The 21,428-nt window shown below is 48.0% G+C and overlaps 1 protein-coding gene across 13 annotated transcripts in view; it reads left to right on the top strand.

Moving 5' to 3' along the window:
- Positions 1-20,593, top strand: part of MBNL3 (muscleblind like splicing regulator 3) — a 125,139-nt gene extending 104,546 nt beyond the window's left edge. For 9 of the 13 annotated variants that reach the window (XM_089781805.1, XM_089781795.1, XM_075941141.2 and 6 more), the window contains 5 exons: positions 673-823; positions 2,848-2,883; positions 5,660-5,754; positions 7,318-7,391; positions 11,686-20,593. In XM_089781805.1, coding sequence (XP_089637931.1) covers positions 673-823; positions 2,848-2,883; positions 5,660-5,754; positions 7,318-7,374 — 339 coding nt within the window. In that variant the 3' untranslated portion in view covers positions 7,375-7,391; positions 11,686-20,593. The remainder of the gene's footprint in view (positions 1-672; positions 824-2,847; positions 2,884-5,659; positions 5,755-7,317; positions 7,392-11,685) is intronic. The other 4 variants (XM_089781803.1, XM_089781804.1, XR_016350607.1 and 1 more) reach the window with 4 other exon arrangements.
- Positions 20,594-21,428: the final 835 nt, after the last annotated feature.

The raw sequence follows: 21,428 nt of genomic DNA, 5'->3' as shown, positions 1-21,428 counted from the left end.
TCTTGTAACTCCGGAGCGACTCTGCTGAAGTCAAGGACGTTGTTGGAGGTGTAAAGCGCTTGTAAATTAAAGGAGACTCAGGCCCACATTAAGGACGTTCATCATCTCTAGTCACAAATAGAAACCCAGACATACCACTGGAAATCGCTTCATTTTGCCCCCATAATACAAACATCATCTTCATGTAAACGTGCCAGCGCACAGAGGCAGATACTTAACCAATATTAGCAGAGGCCAGCTTTTTTCTGTTGCGTTGTTGCTTATGCTAATCGTCTCATTTTAAAATTGCTGTCTGCTATGTTTCTCTTAGCTGATAGTTTTAAAATACCTGTTGCCTGCAACTGCTTTTTGTTGTGCCCCGCCCGAACGATTTCCTTCGTTTTTCTGCGTGCATAAATCAGTCCCATTACAAAGCTTCCTTAGCCGTCCTAGCACTCTTGTTTGGACCCTCTCTTTGTGCCTTTACTAACTGCTTACCGAGTAAACCTGTGATTTTACCTGCCACTTTCCCGTGAATAGCTGCTCTTCTGTTTCTTGTCCTGCTAAATTGATACAGTTGCAAGAGATTGGCAGGCCAGGCCCCATAGTATTTATTGCATGCTGTGTCTAATTTTGGTTTCTTTCTTTTTTTGTGTGTGTGTTACTTGTCTTTAACAACTCCCTCGTCCACAGGCCCTGCCGCCTGGTGCACTTCAACCTTTACCAAAGAGGCCAGCACTTGAAAAAAACAATGGTGCCACCACAGTCTTTAACCCAAGCGTTTTCCACTACCAACAGGCTCTAGCTAACATGCAGTTGCAACAGCCTGCATTTATCCCTACAGGTAAGTTCTCTTGTCACTTTCTCCATCTGTTTTTCCGAGACAAGAAGTGTTCTCCTAGAGACTGAGTTAATGAGGGGGTTTGTAATCGACCCGAGCAAAATGCACACAAAGCTGCAGTAGACGTAATTTAAAAGCCACGGTATGTTCCTATGTGGTGTTAGACGTTTTCCCTTCACCTACTACAATTCAAAGCTCCAGGCTTTTAAAAGCTCCTTCTGGGTCGTTCTTTTTGTAACCAGACTAGGACGAATGGCCACATTTCTCTAACTCATACTTCTTGTTGCTCTTCTTTATTGTTCAGTTGGTGAATCCCAAACTGCTTCATGGACTCTTGGGTAGCGGCACCAGGTCACTTGAACGTATTTTGTATCCCTCGCTAGAAAACCAGCTTGTGCCTTTCCAAAACCCATCCAGCTCAGTGACCCCAAACGGTTCGGCGGGCCCCAACTTTAAAGAGGAAATGGATCACTTCAATACGTACAAATCACAGACTTGCTTAAAGGCAGATGTTTCCCCCTCTGCCAGGTTTTTTGGCCTAAGCTTTTTAAAAGCAGTTTAATGCCCAAACTTTTGTTCTGCTTTTTACGTCTCCAGATAAAACTGAAAGATGCAGTTCAGTTATTCGTGCGTTTGGGGTAGGGGTACAAGAGTGCCAATTAGCCGGTTACGTTATTATTCATGGCCCTTTTGGGACCATTCTTGATTTTAATCATCTTTTCCTCGACAAGGCCTCAGAGAATTTGTGCCTAGATTTTTTTTTAACATTGTCTCATTCACTTGCCCCAAAGATATTTACAGAAATATTTACACACCAACATCCCTCTGAACAGAATTAATCCATCACAGGCCTGTTCCTGTCCCAGATGAAGTTAGTGGTAACACTCCCCTGAACCAGACAGTGCAGGAAGGAAGAGCAAATGGGAGACCAGATCTGCCCGCCACAGACAGGTTTGTCCTCAAGCTAGATGATCCAACCCGGACTCCAGAAACCTAAACCCCTTTGCATGTGCGTTCTGAAGCTTGGCTAATAAAGGAAAGAGGCCAACAGCTTTTGGCAAAGGGGAGATGGAATTTTCACGCAAGAAATACAAAATAATCAGATGTCAGGGAGGGCTAAGACTTGGTCTTCCATGTTAATAGCTTTTGGGGTTACCAGAGCAAGTAGAAAGCACCGCTGATCATACTCTGCAAAGTACTATTTGAAGAGTCCACCTTAGCTGTCAAAATACTCCCCTCCCAGGTGCTCTGTAAGTTGGTTTTCCATTGGAGTGCAGCCCCGCACCCCAGCGTCTCCATGACAGCCTTGCAATTTGGCCTTTGCGATTGTGCATTCTGCTCCATTCAGACACAGCCGGTCTCTGGGCTGGCGGGTGGCAGCCCGGCAGACTCCTCCCGCATGAAGCCAGGCAGAATGTTGGCTTTGGTCTTGTCTCAGTTACATGCTGCTCAGCTGGGGCGCCACACAAGGGAAGCCCCAGCCAGCATCTCAGAGCTGTGTCAAGGCCAAATAAACTGCATCTTTCAGCTCACTAGAGAGGCTTTAAAGGCTGCTGGCAACATAGCCCTGTTAAAAGTTTGGCGAGCCAGCAGGACAGGCAAAGACTCCAAAAGGCGCGGTTCTTACCCGTGAAACACTGTCGCCTCCAATGTGGTCAGTTTGCATATTGGCACAATTGTGTCAATTGTGCTACAATGTCCAGCCCCCGCCCCCAAAGAAACTCACATGTTTGATCTTAAAGAATGCAGACCGGCCCCGGCTCTCATGCGGCTACTCGTCACGTAATTCCAAGAATGGGAGCGCTCTACCCAAGACTCCAAGAATAGTTTTGGTTTGCTGGGATCTTAAAACTGCGTTTAAAATATCGATGTCCCACTCTGCAGACTCTGTTCTTGTGCATGTGCTTTAATACTGACTGCTGCAGAGAGAACACCTGCTTTGAGTGACGTTTATTTCTAACACTATGGCTTCACTAATGAAATATCCCTTTTGTTCATCTTTCCACGCTTCACTGCATGGTGTGCAGGGTCAGTGCTGTGCATGACACCCACTGCAAGTGTTGGTAGGTTCCTCTACGCAATCTTCTTAACTTCCCTACCCTGAAAGAGACAGCGCGTTTCTGGGCGCCCGTGGGAACGGGGGTGGCTGAGCCGTGCAACTGACTCTCCCGGCGTCTGGATGGCTCCGAGGGTTGTATCCCTTTAATTTCCGTGCAATGTGATAATCTGTGGAACTAACAAGAGGGTCTGCTTTCCTCACGCGTGTCTTGGGGGCCTGCGTTTGGCCAGGCCAGGGAAAAGAAATGACCGTGGGATGAATCCTGTGGCCTGGCTGTAGGTTGGATTTGAGTCCCGCCTGCAAGAGTGTTTCCACTGATTTTTTTAATGCCCTAGTTCTCTTCAGATTGCTTCTCAGACCCAGCCCTTCGGCTGCTGTAAATTTGCAGGGCTCTGTATGTCAGCAGAGCTCTGCCCATTGGCGGCGGCTGACGTGTTGCCTCAGTGTGCCGAGGACATTGCCGGCAAACCACGTCAGAATGACCCTGGCGCTGGGACTGAAAGCAGTCCAGGAAGGACGCGCTGCTGTCAGAGCCGCTATTGCAGGATTAGGGTGGTGACTCCTACGCCCAGTGTACTCGTGCCCGGGCTATATGAAGAACCAGGCCTTGCTGTGAAGATCACAGGGTCACTCACGCTCTCCCATCTGCCATAGCTGGATGCAGCCGGGTGGCTGAAGGGTGGACCTGAGAGAGCCCATTGCCCTCCGGCCAGCCTGTCGGGGAGGGGACGCTCCCAGGGTGCAGGGCCGGGAGATCTGAAAGCCCGTTAGCAGACATAAGCCGAGAGCTCTTGCTTTCGCTGTCAACCGTCTAGTGCAGCTCAGAGCTCCTTGGCTGCCCTCCAGGCCAGAGCAGTGTGTGGGGGCCCTGGCTTTGAGGCCGCCGTGGCCTCCAGGATACCGGACTCGTGAGCCAAGTGCTGGCTCCAGCCGCAGCCGGGCCCACTCCGCGCTGAGAGCAGCTTCGGGCCCTGTGCCTCGCCCTCGCTCTGGGGAATGGCGCTGGGTGCCGGCTAGCGGGGCCCCGTCAGACAGCGGGGGGAGGGAAGCGGCAGGGGGCTGCCCTCGGAGTACACGCCACCTTGGCTCGCAGCTCTTCCTTTCGTTGGTGCGGCCAAAGGCCCGGCTTTGACAGGCACCCTCGCTGTGCCCGAACACGGCACCCAGCCACCAGTCGCTGGCTGCGGGGCCTCCCCGTGTCCCATCCCCCCTCACCCTCCCCGTCACTGGGTGCAGGGCCCTGCCTCATCCTCCCAGTGGCTAGCTGTGGGGCCCTCTCCGTTCCCCAGTCTCTGGGTGGGAGCCTGTGCCCCATCCCCCCAGTCACCAGTGTGGGCCCTCCGGTTCCCCATCCCTCCAGTCACTTGGTGGGGTGCCCCCCAATCCCTACCCCGGCCCCTAAGGCTGCTTCTGGACCTGCAGCTGGGCCCGATGACAGATCTGAAGCCCTTCCAGCATCTCCCCCAGGCCTGTGCAGGGTTGCCAGGGACACTGCTGGGGGTAAGGGAGCAGCACATACTCAGCCACAGGCAGATGGGCAGCAGGGCTGCTGGCAGCTAGCGACCTGCAGTCGAGACGCTGGGATCAGGGTCGAGCAGCGCTCACCACTGGCCGTGTGGGCAGACAGGGTCTTCCCCTTGGCTGAGCTCAGCTGAACCCTCCAGGCCAAAGGCGGGGCGGTCAGAGTGGGTCTCTCCCGGGGCTGACACTGACACAAACGGGGCACTGGCCGAGTCACGAGGGTTGAGCCAATCTTCCTGCCCTTCCATCGGGCTCGTTGGCCAGGGCAGTCGTCACTCGTCAAGGCCCCGCCAGCCCCCCAGGAAGCAGCCGTCTCCCTGCTCCGTGCATGTGTTGGCAGTGCTTCCTCGCCCCGCTGCGTGGTGTCCCGGCAAAGCTTTCTGGGTCTGACAGAAAGGTGACCGATCTCTACTGTGTGCCATGGTTGTCTGGCCAATCCCGGCCGCTCGCGCCTTGCGGGGGCTGTTTCTGCTGAGGTGGATCGTAAACCTTGGGAATTGGTTTTTTCCCCTCCTCGCTCCAAGAGGCAGTTTTGCCAAACCCACTGGAATGGTCTCGAAAGCAAACAACGGCGAGTGCGTACAGACGCGGGTGGCTGGTGGCTCGCTCGCCTTGCCGCCCGCTCTGCTCTGTACCTGGGGGCGGGCCCCGTTGTTGAGAGGGCAAGAGACCACGTTGCGGCTGCTAGCCATGTTACCCAGTAGGATCCTCGCTGTAATATGTGCCGTGACGACCGTGTCTTGTCGGAAAATTCGCTACGGCGTGCACCATGTACTTTGAATTCATGAGTGGGGGGCAAACTTTCAAAGCCGGCTGGGACAGGTGCACTCGCCAAAAGCCGCCCACCCCAAAGACTGGCCGTCGCTGCGTGTCTACCACCCCTGTGCACACAGCGGCGTGAGCGGCTTGCTACCACCCCCGTCCCATCCTCCTTTGGAAATTTGGCCCCTGGAGTCTAATACATCATTGTTCTGCTTATAAATGTACTAAGTGTTGAGAATGTTTTGATTTTTTCCTTAATTATAATTGTAATTGGCTTTTCCCCTTTTCTCTTTTTTTGTTTTGTTTTGTTTTGTTTCCAACGCTGTCTTGCTTTGCACTGTGATTGCATGCTGCGCCCCGGTGTCTCCTTCATGACGATGTCACATGGCTTTGTTGCTGTGATACCTGCCACGCCCCCCAATCCGCCACATGTTGCCATGGTTCCAATAAACGCGCCACCCTTCCCGTATGTCGCTTCCATGGCTCCCTCCTGAAAGTGCCCGTGATGCACGGTGCTACGCCCACCACTGTGTCTGCAGCAACAACTCCTGCCACCAGCGTCCCCTTCGCTGCAACAGCGACAGCCAATCAGGTTTGGCCCTTTCAATGGCTTTCTTTCACGTGGTCAGCGCCTCGGAGGGGCCCGATCCGGGGCGAGGCGCCCTGCCTCGCCCCGTCACGCCCTGCGCGGCCCGGAGGGGGGTCAGAACCTCTGATAGGGCGCTGGGCCTCGCGCGGGATCGGGCCCTTCCCAAGGCAGCACGTATGCTTTTGGGATCGGTGAGGGGGTGCGGGTGGGTCTCCGGTCGCCGTGGTGATAGCCATGGGACAAGCCTCGGAAAGGCCAGACTTCAGATGCCGGCGGAGGAAGCCTCCCTAATCCTGGAGGCTCGTGGGAAACGTCCCCACGTTCTGCCGCTCTCCGGAGTCGTGCAAACTCACAAAGGAAAGAGGCTTTCTCCCAAGCCGGAAAGGACCCCTGAGGACCGAGCTTGCCTGAGGGGCTTGGGCCTGCCTGGCCCTGGCTGGGCAGAGGAAGTGGGGGGAAAACCCAAGCCTCTGTTCTCAGTGAACACGGGTGAAGGTTCATGTGTGTTAAAGCAGAGGCAACTCACCTATCCCGACAGTACTTCCAGCGTACTGGTTTGCCAGTGCCGGTAACACGAAGAACGCCATGCATGTTTGCCTAGCCGTCATTCTCTCCAAACCGTGGCTCTGACGGTATTAAACTGAGATGGCTGCTTCCGCCCTAGCCCCGAGTGTGCAAAATCTCAGGAACGCTTCCTTCCGCTCACTAAGCCACAGCCTGCGCTCCCTGTGAGGTAGGCACTTGGGCAGCCATTCCAGAGAGATTCCAGTGCTGCCCGGCTGATTAGCAGAGGAGTTTTGGTTTCTCCTGAGGGTGCACAGTTACACAGGCCTTGGTGTGCATCACAAAATGTCCCCCACACAAATGGAAAAGATGAGAGGGAACATTGACTGCCCTGTCTCCCGATTAGGCCAGCATAGAATTTGGAGCAGTATTTTTTTCCAGTTGTAATGTTTGCAGTTGTATTTAATTCATGGCTATGCTCAGGTTCAGAGCCGCTCACAGAAAAGCAGGTATCACCTTGTTCTCCTGGGCACAGCTAACTAGAATACCGCAGTAATTACCGAGGGCAGAGCCAATACATCTCTGGCAAGCTTCACGCAGACACAGCGTCTTGTGGATTGTAATGGGAGTTTTGCCCGAGCTCAGAATCAGCCGGGTGGAGATGCTGCTCTGCCCACTCTAGCGAAATCTGGTTTGCTTCTCTGGTTTTTGCTAGTTTCAGATCCAGCCATTCTGATCATTATAGAGCCCCAAGAAGATGATACCTGTTGCTGTGCAGTGTTAGTGCTTGGCTGTGTGCGCTCCAAACGGCAGTGGACAGGGCATTTTGCTGTCCGACAGTTTATGGATCTGGACTCCCCCAAGTACAATCACCATGTACTCACTGGGCTTTAATGATGACGTGACTACGTAGCTACTTGTGCCTGGGAAGAGAGAGATGCAGCATCCATTTGTGTTCTCCAAGATACTGCTTTGCCCAGGGTTATGTGTATTGATTCGTCTTAAAGGAGCACTGAAGAATGGTCTCAAGAAAATGTTAACGTGAAATCTCTTTTACTGTAGATATCCCAGTTATCAGTAGATGAACTGAGTAGCAGCATGTTTGTTTCACAGATGTAGAAGTTACCGATAGAACAGTAAGTTTCTTTTTAATTATTCATATTTACCGGTTTCTTTTTTGAGTGTTAAAATCTTCTAAAAGTGCCACTTGAACCTACTCCTGCAGTTCTCTGCTTGCAGAACTTGCCGTCAGCAGGAATTCCACATCTGAGTCCAGGGCTTATGATAAACAACATGTTTTGTACAGTCCAAAATGCCTACTTTAAAACGTACCAATCTCCTCCTGATACAACTGCTCCAAGTACTGACAGATCCCAGGGGTGACATCCCAGAAACGGAAACAAGAGTTCGTGGGCAGTCCTTTTTTCTGGGGCCAGAACTAGATACATTCATTTTCTTCCACTATTTGATCTGAGGAAGTGGGTCTGGCCCACGAAAGCTCATCACCTATTAAACCCTCTTGTTAGTCTTTAAAGTGCTACATAGTCCTGTTTTTTGTTTCATGGAGGAGCAGTACTTCTTAGCCAGGATGGGCAGGGATAGTGTGCCTGGCCTCTGTTTGTCAGGAGCTAGGAGGGTAAATAATATTTTAATAACAAGAGTAAACTAAAATAATCGCGGCTTCATTTAAACTTAAATGGCTGCCCCGCTCTGCCGATCAGCTGTTTGTCGGCAGATCGGGGCAGTCTGGACGTGCCGCGTCGACAAAGAAGCCTTTCTTGATCGGCACAGGTAAACCTGGTTTCACGAGGCATACCTGTGCCGATCAAGAAAGGCTTCTTTGTCGACGCGGCGCGTCCAGACTGCCCCGATCTGCCGACAAACAGCTGATCGGCAGAGCGGGGCAGCCATTTAAATTTAAATGAAGCCGCGATTATTTTAATCGCGGCTTCATTTCCCTCTGCCGATCTGGCTAATCTACATGCCTCCGTCGACGGAGGCATGTAGTTTAGATGTACCCTGAGGGTGCATCTCCATTGCACTCTTACTCGAAATAAAGCGCTATTCCGAAACGTCCTTTGGCCCTCGTGGAACGAGCATGTCGGGGACGCTGAAATAACATGCTCATTATTTCGAAATCTATTTCAAAATAACGGGTGCACTCAAAAGATGCAGAATAGCTATTTCGGGATACTTCTGGTATCCCGAAATAACGCCGCAGTGTAGACATAGCCTGAGTGAAAATAGTAGAATATATTGCTCTCTTTTTTTGGATTTGTTTGCTATAAATTCACAGGGGTATCAGTGTTGTTTGCATGTGTAGGCTTTTTAGGTAGGAATTTCACTGCCTTTTTACCATTGAGAGACTAAAGAAAAAGGCTTTCCTTAAGAAGTGGGTTGTGCCCACAAAAGCTCAAGATACCTTCTACATTTTTGTTAGTCTCTAAGGTGCTGCAAGACTATTTCTTAAGTTTATTTAAAAAAAGGGTTCATTGACTATGATGGAAGCCATTTTAGTTACATACATATGCAAATGTGTCTTCCTTTCATCTTTCCCCCAAGACAAAAAGGAAAGGAAAAGACTTGCATTTATGCCCTGGGGAAATGGGTTTGGAAGGCAGTTGTGTAATTATATCTGCAGGAATTGACATGAACTGATCCGGCTGTTTATGTCCCTGATTTCCAGTGATTTAAGTAAACTACGCTGTTTGCAGAGGGAGTGTTAAACATACCTGCAGATCCCTGCCAGTACCTGCCTTACTGCCCGAGGTAGCCTCGCTAGTGGCAGTGTTCTGCTTTCCGTGGTGCATCGCTTTCCGAAAACCCCAGACCGACTTGACACCTTCCGTGTGAAATCATTGCTCGACCACATGCAAAGCGACGTGTTCCACCTGAGAGCCATGCGTTGACTTGCAGGGCCTCATTCTTGATCTCTTTGCAGTCCTTTGGAGCCTTTCTGTCAGTGGACTTGTGCTTTTCTCTCGACTCGTTCTTCCACGTTCTTAGACTGAGGCCAGCAGTAATTGAGAACCATTTCACAAGAGGCGAGGGGCAGCCCTGTGATTTGAGTCTTTTCACGGGAGGGTCCTCGTTAGGGCCGGAGCCTGTGGCATTCCCAGGGCGTGGGAGATCTTCCATTTGAAACATATAGGTTCTGCATCTCGGAAGCAGCCTCGGAGAGTCTGAGTGACTCGTGTCGAAAGCCTTTGTGGACACAGTGAGACACCGCCCCACGCTTGCACACCCAAGTGTAGACCTCGCCCCTGGAAAGCTCTCGTGCATGTGCCCGTTCCATCCCGGTTCAACAGAGCACTTACACGCTTACCCTTCCAGTCCCCCCCACCGGCTCGGGAAAGCGCCTGGGTCTTGCAGCCAGCCCAGTGGTTGGTGAACAAGGACGGTTTCCTCAGGGGAGCCCCCAGAATAAAGGACCCCCCCGGGATGTCACCCGGGAGTTGGCACACAGGTGGGGTGCTGAGTTGTATGGGCCTGGGGTGCCCGGGCTGCAGGAATATTCTCCACCAACGTTGGGGGCCTCGGTTGCTCCTGGGCCATTTGAAAGACCACGGGGCCCCCAGCCACCGGCAACGCCGTGGGGCTAGAACGGCTTCCTTGCCACGCACAGCTGACAGCACAACCTGGGCCCTGGGCGGGGGATGGGGTGTGTTCATGGTCTGCCCCCACCCCGGTGCCCCTCCAGCCAATGGGAGTTGTGGGGGTGTGTGCAGATTCCCCCCCCCCCCCCCAAGAACCACTGCCACAAAGAGTGCAGGTCGCTTCCAGGAGTAGCCCCAGGTAAGCACCTCAGCCCATCCTGCACCCCCATCACCTCCCACTGCCTGCACCCCTCCTGCCCCCCAATCCTCTGCCCCGGCCCAGAGCCTGCACCCCTCACCTCCCCTTGCCCCCCAATCCTCTGCCTAGAGCCTGCACCCCTCACCTCCTCCTGCCCCCAATCCTCTGCCTAGAGCCTGCACCCCTCACTTCCTTCTGCCCCCCCAATCCTCTGCCCCGGCCCAGAGCCTGCACCCCTCACCTCCTCCTGCCCCCCAATCCTCTGCCTAGAGCCTGCACCCCTCACTTCCTTCTGCCCCCCCAATCCTCTGCCCCGGCCCAGAGCCTGCACCCCTCACCTCCTCCTGCCCCCCAATCCTCTGCCTAGAGCCTGCACCCCTCACTTCCTTCTGCCCCCCAATCCTCTGCCCCGGCCCAGAGCCTGCACCCCTCACCTCCCCCTGCCCCCCAATCCTCTGCCCAGACCCTGCACCCCTCCCCCACTCAAACTCCCGGAGTCTGCACCCCCCTTCTCCTGCACCCCAGCCCAGAGCCGGCGCTAAAATTGCCAGAGCCCGCACCCCAACCCCCGCCCCCACCCAAACTCCCTCCCAGAGCCTTAGGCAAGTAGGGGCAGGGTCTTGGATCCATTCTGGGCACCACCAAAAATCCTGCAGATCTGCTGCCCCTGCTGACAGGGCCCGAGCCAGCAGCGCTCTGCAGTGCGTGCCCCAACGTCGGCGCTTGACGCGCGGCCCGGGCTCCGCTGCTTTGAGGGGACGGGGTCTACATGGGCGTTTTCCAAGCTGCAGAGGGATTTTCCCAGAGCCAGGGCAGGAGAGTGCACGACATCGCAGGGGGGTTGGCGAGAGTTCTCCAGACACCTGACGTGCTCCCAGAGGCAAAGACACCAAGAGCCGGCAAACCCCATCGTAACCGTAACTCTGGTGGTGCGGGGTGTAGGCTTGCCAGATACTTTCACAAAAAATTCCAAACACGGCAGGGGAAAAAAATTAGTTGGGGAGGGGGGGTGGCGAGAATCATGGGACCCAAACTTGAACAAATAAAAAGTTGCTGCACCTTTAACTCCCCGCTCCCCCCGCCGCCAGTATTTTCTGCTTTGTTTTTTTGGGGGGGTTTTATATATACTGGACAGGGGCCACAAAATACCAGACTGTCCGGGCGAAAACCGGACATCTGGCAACCCTAGCCAGGTGTAAGGCTGTGAATTCCAAAAGCACAGAAAGGAGATTTGCTAGGTTCTGCTCTTGCATCTGCCCCGGACTCCTCCTCTGGCAGGGGCATGTCACTTGTACAGGACGGGTACGCCACATTTCTCATCCCATCTCCTCATCCCTGCAATCAGACGACCACTGCCCCACCCCCCTGCATCACGGGGGTGTTCTGCTGATTAGTATGTCAGCCTTTGCCAAATGCCCGTCGCACAGAAAGCACTAAGTGGAAATTAAGGAGGCTACCAACTGTGTTATTAGCAATTTCACCCTAAATCAGAAAGTTAAGTGAATAAAACATTGCATCTCTCCGACACACGCACACAAAGTTGTAAGGCTGTCTACCGATCCTGTTAGGAAATGTAAAAACAAGACTTTTGATTTGCAGTTACTCACCGTTTTATTTTTCTTCTCTCCCTCCCAGCAGACCATGTGGAAATTCTGAACAGTAAAATTATGGAGTACCAGGACTTCTCGGTGGGAAGCTGCACATGGCCTTTCTGTATATATGCCCTCTTCCCTCATTTCTTCCTTGACCACCTCTACAGTAAGCCTGTTGCAGCCTACATGTTAACCAAAAACTGATCAATGGGAATGTCAAAAAAAAAAAAAAGCACTATAGAAACAATTAACAAACAGCGCTCTTATATGAGATATACAAGTAGAAAATTATAATAGACTTTTATAACACATTACTTTAACACACTTAATCATTTTATGATTACCATCAGAAGTGCATCTGCACAGTGGACTGTTGGTTTACTGTATACTATCGATGGATAAATGTTTGTCTTGTTTTTAAAGTGTTATCTTACTGTTTTGTTTACATCATAGTCTATTGATTTGTTTAAAAGTGTACCACATTATCAAGTATACTCAATACCATTTTTTTCATTATTGTTATGTCTTAAGTTTTCATATAATGTAGTTTTCTGGGTTTGGGGGGGGTATTTTTGTTTTGGGAGTTGTTTGGGGTTTTTTTTTTTTTTTTAACTAAAAATGTTACAGTGGGAAACAGGAATTATGTGCTTGAAAAACACGACACAAGAATGTTCTTTCCTTTTCTATACGTGGCTCTCATCTGCTGACATTGCTTCTTTTAAATGGCTCCTTTTAAGATCCAGAATTTGCCTTCCTGTAGAGTCTTAGATTTTGAATCCCAAAAGTTATGAAGGGACCGCTGTCACATTAGAACAGCCTCGGGGTTTTACAAAGTGGGCTGAGTCTGGCTGCCTGGCGTAATAAACAAAAACCATCCACAGTAAAAAGGTAGATATTAGCTGAAGGGGGAGATTTATTCAGAAAGCCTCAGAAAACAAGGGCTCTCCAGTTTTGCTGCCCATTCCAGTGCCATTCTTAGCTGCAAATGGCACCATTTTCCTTGCTGTTTAAGTGGTGCCATTAAAAAAACCTACCCATAACACAGATGGGTAAAGCGATGAGACAGACTTAGCGGGGTAAAGAAATCCCTCCCCTCCCCCGAGACGAATGCACAGCTATTGTCACCCTTGAGACCAAGAGGCGTAAGCCCAGAATAGGTAATTTTCATTAAAATGACCCCTCCCCGTTCTTTGCCAAGGGATGACAGTGCCCACCTAGTTGCTCTTGTCTCCCGTAAGCATGCTGCAGAATTCAGCAGGAAATCTAGTGGGGGCATTCCCTGACATTTCATCAGCCTACCCCAATCTTTTACTACCCCCCTAAGCCAGAGATCTTTTCCTCAAACTTTGGCTCTTTGAAACAAAGAACAAGCAACAAAGATGAATGACCCTTGAGTTACTCAGGCCAGGGTGGTTTTCAGAGAGAGCTCCTTAGATCAGCAGATGCCTTTTTTTGGAGGGGAGGCAGGCATCTTTTGTTTGATCAGGAGTGACACCAGGGTTGCCAATATCTCAGCCCTTCATCTAACCCAGTAAACGAAAGGCTGGTCGACCTCTCCCCCACGCCCTGCCCCGCACACCGTGTTGTGCTGTCAAGTTGCGAAATACACATCTGGGCTTGGCTCGCGCAGAGAGGTCATTGCCGTGTTCATCCCCAGCATAACTCCACTGACCTCAGTGGACTTGGGCCGGAGATGTATTTGTCCTGTAAGTTTCTGATAACGGAAGGGGGTAAACAGCAAGTAACTGTTCAGGGACGTACCTGGGGGCGTTAGGAGATATGGGACAAAATCTGAGAGGAAAAAAAATCCCCAACTGCAAGCTCAGTCACAGCCTGGAATGGGCAGCCACGTGCCCCGGTATGGCGCGGCACACCGAGACCCGTGGGGGACGTGTCCGCTGGCGGAGGGGTGCTCCAAGGAACCTGGCTGGCCTTTCCCATCCAGCAGTAGCTTGTTTTTCCTGCCATGGCTGGAGGCCTGCAGCTGCCTTGACCAGAATATCCCTGGTCCCGTTCCCGAGGGGAGAAAGCTGCGTGCCCTACGGCCAAGCTGTTCATAAACACAGTGCAGGCTGCTGGTTGCTGAGGGGAGCAGAGGGGGAGGGGTGTTACGACTGTAACTCGGTCACGTTCAGGCTGAAATTAGTAGGGTCACTGTTCAACTTCTAACACAAGGGGCCACGGACTCCCCCCACCCCCAGGAAAGGCAGAATCTCCTCCGCTGCGTGCCAGGGAAATGTGGGCAGGCCGGGCTGCTCGTTCCGTGGGGGCTGAAGGGCCTCGGGGCAGAGAGGCTCCTGGGAGGACATTCTGGCTGCTGAGCGAGGTCTGCGGAGTTGAAAGCCCTTGGCTTTTCTGAGGCCGTGTACAAGCCCAAGTACGCGTGTCACCCTGCACTCCTGTTGGCTGAGAGCTCGTTTCCAACACGCCTTTTGGCTCCCTCACGTTTTGTCCAAAGCATCGCCCCACCCTTTCACCTGAGCACCGACAGGCGTTTGCTAACGTTACCAATAGCCAGTGTGAGGTGCGGGCACGTGCTAGGCACAGCCGGAGGGTCCCTGTATGATCTAGCGTTCAGAAACAGACCCATGGAGAGTCCGTAGTCAGCTCCCATAGGGCATGAACCCGGGGGAATCTTCCTCTGGACTTCAGCGAACTAAGGGACAAAATTTGACCTCCCCTTTGCTTGTGTCCCCAGCTGTCAACATTCAAAACATACAGTTTTGCCTGACCCTGGCGACTGTGATGGCTGTTGCTTTTGCTCTGCCTGTTCTTTTAACCACGGAGTTTCTGTTTCCCAAAACCATAACATTGTTAGTGGAAAAAGTGGATTTGAGTACTTCCTGTTTGAAATGATTTGTGTATCCAAATGGGTTTTTGCACAACCTGTGCCAGTGCCTCAACAAAGAACAGACCTGATCTGCAGAAGCCAGAAAGGATGCATTCAAGCTTTGGATGGCTTTGAGTGAAAGGAGGTTGGAGCGTTTTCAGTGCTAAATGGATTGTTGTATCTCTTGACACTTTGATGTAACCTCCTGTTTTATTTAACTACTTAAACATCTGGCATAGATGTGCAGAGAATGTAAACCTAGAATACAGCTGTTTTCATGTCACATTTAAAGCACTGAAAAAAAATTAAGGATTATTTTTTAGTAGAGGTCCAATGAGGGATGTTCAGGGTAGATATATTAGGTGCCACAACAGTTTTTTATATTGCTGGCAGATTTAGAGTTCACTTTTAAGTGAATTTAAGGAAAGAAAAGCTTGAAGCACTAAAACTTCACCAAATTCAAAACAATCTTGGCAAAAATGCCATTTTGAGGTAGCACTATTTAAACTAGTTGTGCAATGATTTGCTCGAATTTTCTTTGTTCAAAAAAGAAAACCAGTCGCCAGACTATAAATTTCCTAAATAGATGCATTCTATTACCAAGTCACCGAGCTAGCTCGTGACTCTAAATAAATGTCATAAAAGCGTGAATTTCAGCCTTTATTTGACAAGAGATGTATGTAAGTTTGTTTAAATCAATATAATTTTAGTGACATTTTTATAAGCTTCCCACTTTCCATGAACCTATATTTTTTATTTATCCAAAGTTACTTCTCTTTGTCCATTTCTCTCAGCCTTATGCAAACAATATGCAAGAAATGCTGAAACTTGGATAAAACGGGTCATGCAGAGGGAAAATGAAAGCTGAGAATGATCATTTTCATAAAAAGGTTGTTAGTAGTTTCAATAAATTACTGCTACTTAACTGTAACATAAGCAGACAATAAAAGAGGGATTTAAAATAAAATAGATTCATAAAACTATTCAAATTATTTTTGTTAAAGTCAGTGGTTTTTAGTGATTGGAACCTGATTTTGCAATCAGCCATGTTTTTATTTTGAAATTTCTAGTGGATGATTTTTGTCTTTGTATTTTTGCATCGCTGTGTTAGAGAAATCGTTAACCTCCCTGGCCACATCGATTCCCTTCCATTCCTGAGCACTCTGGTGCACTTTTCTCTCTGCCATAAGTGTTGTCTCGTACTGCACTGGGAGAGTTCACCAATGGATGGGCAGGCTGGCCGTGCGCTGCAAAACAAAACCAGGGCACTGCCAAGGTGGCTTACGGAATGCTCAATATTCCCGCAGAGGGGTTCTCTCAACATACAGTCGGCTACAAACGCAAGGTAGAGTCCAGTGCAACGACTGTGTTATTCTCTAGCTGCACAAACAATAAACCCAGCGACTGACAGGAATATGTGACTGTTGTCGATACATCTGGCCAGACAAGGAGATCCATGTATCTGATCAAATGTATTCATGAACGTACATATTCCTTCATAATGCAGTAGAATAGGCTGTAGAACATGCTCCTACACAGAACGACTGAGAAACTGGAGTCCTCATTTTTTATCCCTTGTACATTTCACATACATGAAAATTGAAAAAGGTGAAATTTATGAGGAAAATCTAATTTCCCATTCCTGCTGAATGGATTTAGTGTGATATTGACCTGATTTTACCATGTGCCTGTTGAAGGCCTTAGAATATATACTGTATGTTAAAGACTGTAATAACTTTAAAAAAAAAAGTAGTTGATAGCCTAATCAAACTGTAAATAGAGCTACAACACATTGTTATACTAGGCATCAACGCATTAATTCATGTCACATATTTTCATTTCTTTATTGTTAGTTTTTAAGGTTTTCATTATTGCTTTTTTGATATCTTTAGTAACGAATGAATTTAATTTTGAAGGAGAATTAGAGGAAATTTAAGATTTTTAATACATGTATTCAACCCATTTAGTTATATTCTAAACCAATACTGACGCATGATAAGGTATAGAATATAGTCCATAACTAGTTTGTATAGTTTACAGTTTAAGAACAAAATTAACTTTGTATGTAACTCCTACAATGATAGATTCATTGTTAACTAATTATATTAAGTTGTTGTTGCTATGGCAACAAAACTACAACATGGCTACCTTTGTATACATTATTTGTGAAATTTTCACATGTAAATTAAAAGTGATGTGTAACAGTATGAGCTTGTTAAAGGTACAGTTCGATACTGTCAGATAAAGATATGATTGAATATTTTTAAAATCCCAAAGTCCCATGTGAAAAGCTGAATTTGTGTCTTTAGGTCACATTTTCAGTCAAGAAGTTTACAACACATGGATTTAGAGTCAGGTTTTATAGCTTGTAGAAATTGTTGTGTGGCTAGGGTGATTCCACAGTATTTTAGGTTTTAAAACGCAACCCCCTGCATTTCCAGTACCTTTAACTGGTCTTTATTTCATTTCAGCTTGATCATCATTGTGTTAATTCATAATTAACCAGTTTAAATACTGTAGTCTGACCACATTGATTAAACTGAATACTCATGCGATTATGTTAAAATCAGGGCTAAATAATGAAACATGGGACTATTTTAATACTAATTTATATTAGCCAGACCTGTACATAAGAAAAAATATTGTGGAATGACCCCGTAACAGTGTTGAAGATACCAATATGCTGCAGTTAAACTGAGTCAGTTAGTGTACGAATGTGTGAGACACACCTTTTTTGCACTTATGTACATAGTCCACGAAAGAAATCCTTGGAACTTATTTTGAATATAAAAAGTCTGTAATAATACAGGAAAAGTTTGTAAAAGAGATAGGTATTACTAAGGCTTTGAAAAAGGAGGAGTTTTTTGCTATAAAACTTATCTGAAAGCATGATGTTGCTTTGCTGTTGTAAAAGCTTTGTAGTTTGCCATAGCTTACTATACAGCAGACTGATAACACGTCAGCTTCAACCTGCAGCACAGAAAATGGGAAACAGTACTTAATTAATTAGTGAGGTCACTAGCAATGATTTGAATTGCTTTTTCTAACCCATTCGAAATCATGGTTTTCACAAGAGGCTGTGCTGACGCGGAATCATGTTAGGACCTTAATGTCACGTGCACGTCTGCATGCCCCCAATCTTCTTTCTAGTCAATGCTGGTTTTTATCGATCATAGATTAGTATCGTGCCAACACGTGTTTTAAATAGTAGTGGGAATTGGGGCTATTGCCGTTGGTTGTGGCTTTCAGCCCTGTGGAATGTGCAAGGCGAGTCAAGAGCTAAGGATGTTTTAAGTGGCGGAACGTGAGTGGTATGTGACTGGCTTGGGGGTACTCGTCTTATGCTGCTAACCGCCTTGGCGCTCGGTTAGAGTGAGAGCTGTTGATCCCATGGCAAAGTTCTGTTCCGCCACCTGCATTTCTGCTAGGCCAGCTGGGGGCGGAAGGGTGGCATGATGAGCGGCGAGGCTGGAATATGAATGCTGATCGCCACCTGTGGCATTTCAAAGTAGAGGAGATAGCACAGGAGGTGGGGAGCTTCAGGCCCAGAGGGCTATCTGCCTTAGCCACTGCCTGCCGAAGAGCATCACAGCGGGTCGGCAACTAAGGCCAAGTCGACACTCAAGGGGTAAGTCAAATCAAGATATGCAACTCCCAGCTGCGTTAATTACAGAGCTGGAGTTGATGTACCTTGTTTCAAGTTTCCCCGCCGTCCTCACAGCAGGAGGCCGACAGAAGCCAATACTCCCGTCAGCTTCCCTTACTCCTCGCAGGAGTACAGGCCGCCGGTGGGAGTGCCCTCTGAGTTCAATTTAGTGGGTCTTTACTAGACCCGCTAAATTGAACTCGGGAAGATCGACTGCAGCAACTTCGATCTTCCCTGGAGTGAAGATATGGCCTTAACGAGGGATAGGCCAGTGTCCATGTAGCATTGCCAGGGCTAAAGGGCTCTGGATGAGCTGAAAGCTTGGGAGTGGGGGAGTGTTCTTACTTTCACCGGGAAGGGACAGAAATTTGATTGGCTTCTACTGCATGCCCTAGGCACCAGACTTCCCATTGATTTCCGGGAGCACAGGCTGAGCAAGATTTGCAGAATGGTGCTCCCAGCATACCAACCAATAACTGTGAGGAACTCAGACCAGAGCCATACACCGCTGTGTATTTGTACGCCCTTCCGTGCCTTATTGCAACGGCATCGTTTCTTAAAATAAAATGTTGAAATACTAACGATGGCCGGGGGGGAAAGATTCATGGTTTAAATACTGTTGCCCCAAAATAGATGGCTGGGACCCAAAGGCAGGGGAAAGGCTGGGATCCTTTTCCTGGTTCTGTTTTGTTTCTTTCATTCGTGTTTGAATGGGATGAGGGTCCCAAACGCTGCCTGCGCCTTGGAGATGCTAGCTGATCCAGGCTGCCCCCTCCAGTTGGTCTTTCCATCTTGGAGAGCAGCAGAGGGGGCAGGGGAAACATTGGTTTCTCATTAGGTCTGCGTTGTAAAACCACCAACACTCAACTCAAACCAACAGAATCATGGAACAGAAAATCCCGGGGCTCTGAGAGAAAGCTGGACTAGAATTTCACGTAGGGTTAAATGTCCCAGAGGAGCATGGGGCAGTAGAAATGGCTGGTATTTCTGATACCGCTCCTCCCCGCCTGTCGGTGTGAGCACCTAAGCCTTCGTTCCAAACGGGGAGTCCCACGAGTAGGGTCTTTTCTCTCAGTCAGGAACGTAGGACTGCTGCAGAGTCGTCAAGGCGGCTGAGCTTCCCAGGGCCAACGTCGGCCCTCTGAGGCTCCGTATCGGCAGGGCACCTCGTTTTTTAAATAGGTGCGTAGTCCTGGTATTCTGGCCGATCGGAGCCTTCGAACCAGGCCGTTCCATTGACCTCATTTAGGGGAGCTCAAATGTCACTGAAGGTCGAATTCACCCTGCTATCGTTCAAGGTGAAATAAGTGAGGGAAAACATTTTGGGTACGTTGGCCTTTTCGTGGGCCTCCTGATAATCTAGATTTGGCTACTCTAATTAGTTGGGGCCATGCATTGTTGTATAACAATGCATGCCTGCAGGCCGGATGGAGCGCTCCTTTGGGGTAAGTCATTTTTACAGTTAAGCTTTTTTCTCCTTTATAGGAAAATTAAAGAAAAATACTTTGCACTATTACTAGCTGTGATTCATCTCAAAAACTATTTTTCACTAGGGTAAAAGGAAAACCTTTAATCCCGACACACCACAGCTAAAAATCTTTGCTAGTGACCTTGACAGTCATATTCTCTGTCATCAAAATAAAAACTGCACATGCCTCTTGAACGAGAGATTAAAACATGCAAAAATAACACAACTATTAAATAAAACTAAGGTTGTATCCAAACACACAACAGAGAGAATTACCTGACACAGAATTACAAGGTTCCAGTTCTTTATTACTGTACACAAATGCTATTTGATAGTGGTGGAAGCCAAATGATTTTGTTGCCATGGCTTTTGTATCCTAGCAGATGAGGGGATGACGTAACCATTCGTAGATAGGCTTGTGGGATGTTTTTTTAATTAGATATTATTTTAAATCGTTAAAAAAAGCCTCCATTGTTATGTCCCGTGATATTAGATCACCCTTAAAAAAATAAACCAGATTTGTATTTTAGGCAGGCACTAAAATCAGGAAAAGAATTCTCTACTAAATTTTCAATTTTGAACATAAATGGAGCATTAATATTACCATCCTGTGTAAAGTAGCTTTTGAACACATCCTTCTTTTCATAGGTGCTTCTCGTAAAACAAAGTAAAAGAATCATTAGGCAGATGCCATTTGACTTAATGAAATAGTTTTTAGATGAAAAAAAATATTGTTAGCCCTGTGGAATTGTAACAAATTAAAATATCAGCAAATCCCAACAGATAAAGGCTATTTTATTCTTTCAGTTCCAGAACATAATATAGTTCATTCCCTCAACTGCTATCAACAAGGTGTACGCTTTGAATTTATTTTTCTTTTTGCCACATTATATTGCTGTAGTGCTTGTATGTGCTTTAGTAATGTGCATAATGCTACTCATTTTAGTATGTTACTTCTATATTGTTATTGTTTATTTTTTGATCTTTTAATAAAGTGTATAAAATTCTTGGTTATGTTTTTTATGGACCCATATCTACACATTCATAGGAGTTCACTTTAAAGACTTTTCAAGCTCCAGTTTTAGTCCCGGTCTTTAAAGGTTCCGATGTAAAAACTACAATTAATGAAATTTGATTCAACGTTACGCCTGATGCGTAGAACAACAGAATACATTTCTTTCCAGAAAATACCTTCAGTATTTTGAATTATGTAGCTAGTGCACCCATTTTATTGGATGCATTAGGCTGATCATAGTGAAGTTACTCACACAAGAAAGAAATTTGTATTTTAGAAAAATAAAAGTAAACTTTGCAGACACTGCCTACTGGTTTCTCTTGTGCCTTGGACGTTCGGAGACACATAATGTGTTATGTCTTGTATTTTTTCTTTAATTTCTAGCTGTCCCTATTTTTGATGTAATTGGAGTGGAGATGGATGCTATGCATTTGAAGATAACCATGAAGAATAAATTGAATATGATTCAAATGTCTGCACCTTTTGTAGCACAAAAATGTGTGTATTCATTTTTCCCTTAACACGCAAGCTAGGTGTTTAATGGATGGTGCAGTGTAGGAGTAATTCAGCCACCATTTTCCAATGTGATTCACAATTCCCATTGAAGTAGCCCATGATCTTGTGTGGTTCAGGAGAGACACCACCAGATAGTGGATTCCTCTCGCTATCCACAAAGCAGGTAATGCAAGTGCTTTCACACAGCACTCTCACGGAGAAAAGCTACACCCATCCTTGGTCATTCGCACATTAGCTCTTTGCTGCCCCCTAGAGCTGCTGTTGGTAATTTTTATAATGTAGACAAAGGTTTATGAGTGAGCGAGCTGGTA

This window comes from Pelodiscus sinensis, chromosome 13 (assembly GCF_052426305.1).
Source record: "Pelodiscus sinensis isolate ZL-2025 chromosome 13, ASM5242630v1, whole genome shotgun sequence".
Classification (NCBI taxonomy): Eukaryota; Metazoa; Chordata; order Testudines; family Trionychidae; genus Pelodiscus; species Pelodiscus sinensis.
This window is presented reverse-complemented; position numbering and strand designations above follow the sequence as displayed.